The sequence below is a fragment of the Lemur catta genome, chromosome 1, assembly GCF_020740605.2.
Source record: "Lemur catta isolate mLemCat1 chromosome 1, mLemCat1.pri, whole genome shotgun sequence".
NCBI classification, from domain to species: domain Eukaryota; kingdom Metazoa; phylum Chordata; class Mammalia; order Primates; family Lemuridae; genus Lemur; species Lemur catta.
In genome coordinates this window covers 219,141,967-219,150,158 of record NC_059128.1, presented here as the reverse complement: position 1 = coordinate 219,150,158, position 8,192 = coordinate 219,141,967, and the positions used below count along the sequence as shown (strand labels likewise).

The 8,192-nt window shown below is 39.9% G+C and overlaps 1 protein-coding gene across 2 annotated transcripts; it reads right to left on the bottom strand.

Annotated features, from left to right (window-relative positions):
- Window positions 1–390: 390 nt before the first annotated feature.
- NCBP2 (nuclear cap binding protein subunit 2) lies at window positions 391–8,155 on the bottom strand. 2 transcript variants are annotated; one of them, XM_045540010.1, is made up of 5 exons: window positions 8,004–8,155; window positions 4,808–4,989; window positions 2,360–2,498; window positions 1,878–1,945; window positions 391–746 (listed from the first exon to the last, which is right to left on the bottom strand). In XM_045540010.1, the coding sequence occupies exons 1-5, from the start codon at window positions 8,076–8,078 to the stop codon at window positions 719–721; spliced, it is 492 nt and encodes a 163-aa protein (XP_045395966.1). In that variant the 5' UTR covers window positions 8,079–8,155; the 3' UTR covers window positions 391–718. The 2 variants fall into 2 exon arrangements, with proteins under 2 accessions (XP_045395966.1, XP_045395967.1); XM_045540011.1 differs by having other exon boundaries at window positions 391–1,945; window positions 8,004–8,154.
- Window positions 8,156–8,192: the final 37 nt, after the last annotated feature.

Sequence of the window (8,192 nt, the reverse complement as noted above, 5' to 3'; positions counted from 1 at the left end):
TGTCAGATGCTGTTCCTGAGAGAAATAGCAAAAAGAAGGGTGCAATGGAAAGACTCATATTTAGTGTCCCCAAGCCCAAGAAACATAAAGTTGTCTTAATTCAAGCTCAGTTTCCCTTCCCGGCCAATCATCCAGAGCATGTTTTCTGGAAAATGTACCTATTCTTCATCAATAGAGAAGTTTGCTTGATGCATCTTTTATTCTTTTCACAAGAACAGCCAAGCTCTCTGTTCATATGAAGCCACAGCTAGTTGCAACTGTCAAAATGGATGCAAATCCTGCACATTATTCATAGATAACCCCCCCAAAAACTGACTCACAGATAGTCTAGAGTAAGGGAGTTCCAGAACATGTCCTTCTTTTTAGGGTAGGAAAGAGGCAGAGACAATGATAAGTTGGTCCAACTTTATTAAAACCTCTTACAGAAGACACAGTTCAAATAATAAGTTTGTGGTTTTAAGGCCTGTAGAAATCTGAATTATGTTTTACTACAAATGGATATAAAATACATTAGTTCAAACTACAGTGTAAAAAGAAATTTTAAAAATGAACAGTGTATCCTCAAAATGTTTGCAAATAATTTCTTTCTAAGCAGTTACAACTAGTTACAGCTCTTTTAAAAATGCAGATAAACAGTTTGAATTCAATGGGAAAACCTACACTTACCATAACATGAAACATGTTCGCACTGAGGTACTTCAGCCCCAACTTTCACAAACTACTGCAAGTTAGAAGATACTTTGTTGCTAAATGAAAAAAATGCACAGTTTTTTCACATCAGGGAAAATTAGACTTAACAGTTTTAAATGAGCAATAACTCACAACATTAGAAATCACCTCTTGCCTCACAAATGCAAAATAAATTCTCTAGACTCCCCTCTCTGTAGAGACTATTAGCTCCCTATCAATATGAGAATTAGCTAGAATAGACATCTCCTGCAGGAAGCTTCTGTGATTGTTTTTGTTAAGCATTCTCTCAATCTTCAAGGTCTTTAAAACCCACTCCATCCCCAAGATCACTGAAAATGAACAGAAGAAATCAGATGGCCCTGACAGCAGCCTTCATCATGTCAAGGCAATGTTTTAACTTGTGCCTCTGATACTTCATCCGATTTCTTACTGACAATGTCTTCCCCACCTCTTGGAGTATTTGAGGTTCTCCATTTTACAGACCCTTGCTTTTTTTTTTTTCTTTTTAGCTTTAGGTATAACATTTACATTTTTTTTGAAAAAATGTTTTTAGTAAATACTCTTCAAGTCCTGCACCTAATTTCCTGATACGTAAAGCACAGAAGCTTTAGACCCCTGGGACTAAGGCTTCCTTTTGCACCAACTATTAATATTTAGGAAGGCTCCTTGACGTCTAAGTTTTCCTTTAGCGATCAGAATTCATAAAAAACAAATTCAGTTGTGAAACACCTGTTACTAATTTAGAGCAAAGCTATACAACATAGCAAAACTCCATTTGTTAAACTTTATCTCATGCAAACTTAAAAAAATAATTGCAGGCCCCAATATAGATCATGAACCTACTTAGACTCAAACATGGTAAAACAAATTTTTAAATTTTTCCAGTCTTCCTAAAAGAAGTGCAGATCAAATCTGTTGCCAAGGAACACAGTTTTTGACCTGGTAACTGAAAATCATTCCGGTGACCTGACACATTGCCAAGATTCTAAGACTAGAATTAAAGGCATCCTTTTGGATTCTGTCCTTTAATAATTTTCAGAGGAAAACCATCAAGAGGCTTCCAGCTCAGCAGAGATACTGATCAAACCTCCGTAAAAATGAGCTGGTTTGAAGTCCTTGGGTAAGGTTCAATAAATTCAACAGGCCAAAGGAGTGAGTTTTTCACTGATGGAGCTCTCACCACTCACTGGTTTTGCGCCAGTTTTCCATAGCCTCCTCTCCCAGCGTCATAGTCTTGCCGATACTCATCTCGTACCTTAATTGAAAAGAACACAAAGATATAGAGAAGACTGGCCTAACAAATCTGCCTCCCACAAACATGTCAGACAAACAGTCTACTAAATCTTTTCAGGTGCCATAAGATTCAAGCAGGATGTACACATCTAAACCTGTTTCAGTGTGTTTTGCTTTCATTCTAGACACTCCTACAGGTAGAAAATACCTAGCCCCTAGCAGAAGTTCAATAATGGTTCCTTGTAGAAATGTCCAGAATATACTGTTTCAAGGTTTAAACTAATTTACCAAAACCAATGGGTGGTTTTCAGATTTACTTCAAGCCAAACTTACAGGCACAAAGTTATTTATAAAAGAGTAAATACAAATTGACAAAACACCTGTCATTACGACCGGAAAATCTCAGACAAAGGCTGAGCCCAGAGATCCTACATACCTGACCCCCAGATCGCCCACGTCCATACTGCCTGCCTTCCTTAAAGCCTGCATCCCAATCTGTGCGAATGATCCGGTCATCCAGACGAGTTCCATTTATGTACCGCATGGCATTTTCTGCATCTGCTCTTGAATAGTATCTTAAGTATTAAGGAACACTAGCATTTCTCCAAATGTTTCGGAAATACAGGAAGCAACACATAAATGAACTTGAGTTGTTAGGATAAAGTACAGAAGCTAATCCAACCAGACTGAGTTCAAAGATAATAGCTTGCACAGGCCTGTTTGAGGCTGGTCCAGAAGCACTCTGGGAGTCAAACATGATACTTTTCCATGGCTACATTGATCATGATTTCCTGGATATTCCTGTTAATAATTCTTTGGTCCCACTGTCTCCATATTTTGGCTTGCAAAATATAAAATATGTTCAGTGTAGGTTTAGACCACAAACTGTATACTTCTTATCAAAGAAATAGTGACATCTAAATTGGGCACTATTCAAGAACTGTAATAAAAAGAGAAGGAGGTCACAGTTCATGTGGAATTGCCACTGCATTTCACTAGAAGGCTCAAAGTATCACCCAGGTTAGTAGTTCCCAAACCCATTTAAGCAGATCACAGGATGGTATTAATATTTTTAAAAATCTCTATAAGGAAAGATGATTATTAGCAGGGTTTGGGAAATGCTAATTTAGACTTTTTTCTTATCTCTCATTACACAGGTAGGGAAACACTTGGTGAAATTCCAGTATCCAGAACCTAGACAGTGCCTAGCACATAGTAGGCATACAGTAATTTTATGCTGAATGAATAAAATGAATGCTAGATGGACAAACAGAAACACTAGCTGGTAATAGCAGATTCTCTTTGGGCATTTGCCATTAATGACTGTTAGTCTTTGACCTACAAACCAAATGCAAAAACACACTCTCCTTCTCAGAGACTCATTATCTATTGGATGGATTTTCTTTGACTTGAATTTTCATTGTTCTCCCTGTTCCCTGTGAACTATTTTATGCCATTGCTATCAGCAGCAAAAGCAAAACTTGGGCAACCTGGTCTGGTCCCTTGTGTCTGATGAGAGAATGGAAGAAGCTTGCTGAGCCCAGAAATCAGATACCAAAATCACAAGTGGAGAATAGATTCACAAGCAGGGCTTCTGGTTCAAGCTGGTTAAGAGTAAACACATTTCTACTTTCTTTCTCAAGGCCACATTAGAAAGTCAGGAAAGAAGCATATACACAAAGAATGGAAGAGGCTAGCGGTGGACCAGAGATTCAACAAAAGCTTATGGAAGAGTGCTAATGGATGAAACAAAAGTCGCACAATCGAAATATTCTTGAAGGAGACAACAATCTGCAGGAGGCTTTTAATTCAAAATTGAGTAAGAAGGGAGGCTACAAGTATGGTTTCATTAAAGGTTTATCTGGGAAGACCCACAAGCAGGAAGGTGTATATCCTGGGCAAATAAAAATAAAACAATAGAGTTCTGAATGAACTGTCTGGAGGAACTAGCGTCTTTGATGCTAGCAAGCCAAAATAAAATCTCTCTTCATTCTGGCTTTTGAGAAACCCACACATCCCAAAGGCAAGACACCAATTTGAGAAAGAAGCTCTGTCTGGCTCCAGTGAGTAAGTATTCTTTCCCTTAATTATTAATGGAAACACAGGGCTCATCAGACATTTGAGGAAAATTTACAACATAAATACAACCAAAATGTAATTCAGGGTACAAAAAAAAAATTCAAAAGACACATTAGATCAGGTCTGGGAAATTTCTCAGAATATAAAATGATAAAAAAATAAAATATTAGTAAAAAGACCCAAAGGATAAATCCAGGAAATACAATATTTATAGTTTCCAGACAGACAATAAATCATCACAAGTAAACAGTTTTGATTTTTACCTATAAAATCAATCCATATCTACATAATGAAATACTATACAGCCATTTTAAAAATAGGTAGACTTACATGTGCTAATATGGAACAATCTCTAAGATAGGTTAAAAAAAATATATCACATACAGTATGCTACCACACAGCCACAGGACTATTTTTGGAAAGACACCCAAGAAGCTTGTAACTGACTAACTCTGGGGAAAGGAATTGGGGATTTAGAATGGTATGGGGAATTCATTTTCACCATACCCTTTAGACTTTTTTCTAACACCATGGGCACGTATTCTTGAACAATTGGTTTTTTGTTTTTTTTTAAAGCATCAACCATAAACAAAGCACAGATTTCAGAACAGAATGTATACATTACCAGTTTTCACATTACGAGAGTGTAGGCACATTGGACAGAAGGTAGGCAGTAGATGAAGGAAGAAGTAGAAGTGTAGGCATGCCAATAACCTAATACCTTCATTTTTTTTTAAAACAGGCAACCAATCTCTCTGAGCTCTAGCCTGGTTCAACAGCTACATTAGACACACCAGAAGGATACTCCACAAAACAGAATCCACATGCTGTTTTTTTCATTTTATCCAGACCCATGATGATTTTCTTTATGTCACCGCTTTTGCTGAAGAGTTCATAGATTTGTTCTTCAGTTGTGTAAAAGGAAAGATTTCCAACGTATAATGTACAGCTTTTCTTTAGTAATTTTTCCTGTTCTTCATTGTCACCCTAGAATTTCAAATAGAGACAAAGTTAAGCAATACAACTTAAGAAGAGCCTTACTTAAATGATATTTCTAAGTAGCGCAAAATGATTCTGATTTGGAAATCAAATCTGCATCCCAATCCCCCACAAATCCCTTGCCAAAAAAGAAAAAAAGGTTGTTCACATTCTATAAAGCACTTATGCAAGGTCCAGACTGCTCTTAGTAGAGGGATGGGGCTCAAAAGTTACACTGCATGCAACAGTATAACTTCTACACCAAACTGCCACATAAGTGGCACATCCTTTCCCTGCACACACTGTATCCTCAACACTGGATCTTCTCAATGGCCCAAGTTTAAGTTCCGGACCTTGACCTAATATATTAGAGTTCTTTTATTCTTTGTAGTGAAAAATAAATGGATTTTCAGAGAGAGTTTTCCTTGTAATACTCCCATAGAGACCATTCAAAGCAATAACTGCTTAGATGATTTACATGCTCAGATATTTTCCTCTTGAGTTTAGGAGAAAATGTAGTGATCACTAAAACACAAAAGATGTCACTTTCCTAATGGGTTTCCTAATTTGGAAGACAGGATGGAGCCAGAGACAGGAATATAACTGGGCTGCAGCCAACACACCTGATAATCCCTGGGAACAAGATGGCTCATCATGGGCTAGACATAGTATTTGAGACACCTTCACAAAAACCAGAATAGCTGTCCCTAGACCTAGTCTTCACATGAGGGAGGACAAATGTGATTAAGCAGAAGGCCTACCAGATGGCCTGTTCTCAGGCCCTTCTGCCCCAGGTTAGGGCTCTGACATTAACCATACAGTGGTATTCCAACCTGCAGAGTAGATCCATACTCAGCCCCCACGGGCACTTTTCCAAGAGTCCTCCCTTTGTCATTTACTACTCCATATGTAACGCTGTTACAGTTTCCTTCTCTCTGAGAATATGACTTTGCATTATTCGTCTGACTGCTTTGTAGCACAGTGTTCACAGTAATAGGTCTCATGTCATCACATTCAGTGGTAGATTATAGAAATAGGGAAAACTTCTAAACTCACATGAAAAGGAAACCAAAATGAATTATGGTACACATAAAAGTGTAAAACTATGCAGCCCCTACAAAAATGTACACCTACATGCAGTGATATGAAACATCTCCAAGATGGTGTGCAAAGTGAAAAAAGCAAGGTACAGAACAGTATTGATGGGTATGCTCCAAATTATATTTTTTAAAAGCATGAACATACACAGATACCACACACAAGAAACTGGCAAGTATGTCTGCCTCTGGGGGGAATCAAGGGAATGCAGGTCAAAGACGTACATGTGTGCTGTCTTATTTAATTCTCAGAACAACTATATGAGGTAGGTCGTAATTTAATCCCATTTTACACATTAGGAAAGACAGTTAAGTAACATGTCTAAGGTCACACAACTACTCAGTAGTTGTGGCTGAAATTTCTTATTCTCCATCCCATACTGCCTTTAAAAATCCACAGGACAATAGTCATTTTATGTTAAAAACAGGTTTTCAGAACTTTGGAATGAGGCAGAAAAAGTTGTAAAATTAGGGACAGGAGGCATTTTCTTTCTTTTTTCTTTCTTTTCTCACACATATAAGTAATGTCCAAACAAACAGCCTACAGCTTAAGACATTGTGGTGTAAGGTACTTAAGGTATGATATTAATATGGAGCCCATTCAGGGAACACTAGAAATTCTGCATGACAGTATCACCACCTTACTACCTAAATAAAGCTATAGGCTTTAGACTGCAGAAACGAATACAGCAGAAGCTGAATTCTTCCACAGTTTTTATCTTGCAAGATGCCTTAAATTCAAGCTGGTTATGATGTGAAACTAACTGTCTGAGGTAATGAGAACTGTAAAGTGGTGTAAGTGAAAACCATGCCTAGCATTTAAACGTTTAAAAACTGTTGATTGAGTGAATGAATTTAAGAGCTTCCTGAATTTGGCTTCAAACAAAATTTCTTTTTCCCTACCCTACTAACACACTTTTCACATTCTCCACGACCACCTTCTCCTACACGTGCCCCCTCATTTTCCAGTCACAAGGGGATTTTCCCCATTTTCTGAACCTTCACAGCCCCTCCCTTTCCACTCATTTCTGCATTAGATTTTGATTACCTGCCTCCATTCACAATCCCTACTAAAGGGTTATGAGCCCTTACGGTGCACAAACTGTCTTCCCTATCCCTCTAGGGCTTAGCAGAAGGCTTTGGCTACAGCACTCAATAAACGTCCACTAAATAACTGGGCTAATGAGTGCCCCACCATATCCCACCCCCACCTTTGCTGATATTAAAAAGCCCACCTTAAATATCTACAGCGTTACCCCTTTCCGTAAAATACACTGTGACATAGCCTAGACTAAAATTTCCCTCTTCTGAAATCCAGCAATTCTTTGACCTTGATATCCAAACACCTTCAAAGTGCTTAGCTTGGCTGGGCCACCTCCCTACTCCGTGGCCTCACCGACAGCGGAGTCAGGACTTAACTCTGCCTCTCGTAACCACCGCGCAGAACTTCGCAGTACCATCCCACCAGAGAAGGAAAGGACCTGAATCGCCTAACGGCACTGTTTGGCTGATTAAGGAAAAAAAGGCCCTGTATCTGGGTCAGGAAGGCACCTCACCTCCACTTATTCCAGGAGTGAAAAAGACACCCTTCCCCTCATCACATAGTCACTCTGCCGAGGCAAAGCCCATGAAAACGGGAGCCACCACTACTACCGCCGCTCAAACCTCTCTGCATTGGACAAGTACAGAGAGCGGCTGCAAGGGAATGCAAAAGCGAGCCTCAAGTTCCCTTTCTTCAAGAGAAAGTGGCTTCACTGATATCCAAACGCCCTTCCAGCATCCATTCCCTGCCTCCCCAGCAGGCACTGGGGCCCCACCTGGCGTTTGGGGACACAAGCAGAATGGGATACGACACAAAGAAAAATGCAAACGTTTCTCAGCGTTCTAGCCCAGGGCCTTCCCCTCTCGCGGCCCGGCCTCCCTCACCCGGAAGTGCTGGTCCCGGTACTGGCTCAGCTCCACGTAGGAGTCGCTGCGCAGCGCCTTGAGGCCACCCGACATAGTGCAGAGAGGTGGACAGGGACGCGGCGACTCCGGCAACAACGAGGTAGCGTCGGCGGAAGCGGAAACGCGCGGAGGCGGCTGCCGAAAGTGGGACTCGTCTTGGCCAATCCG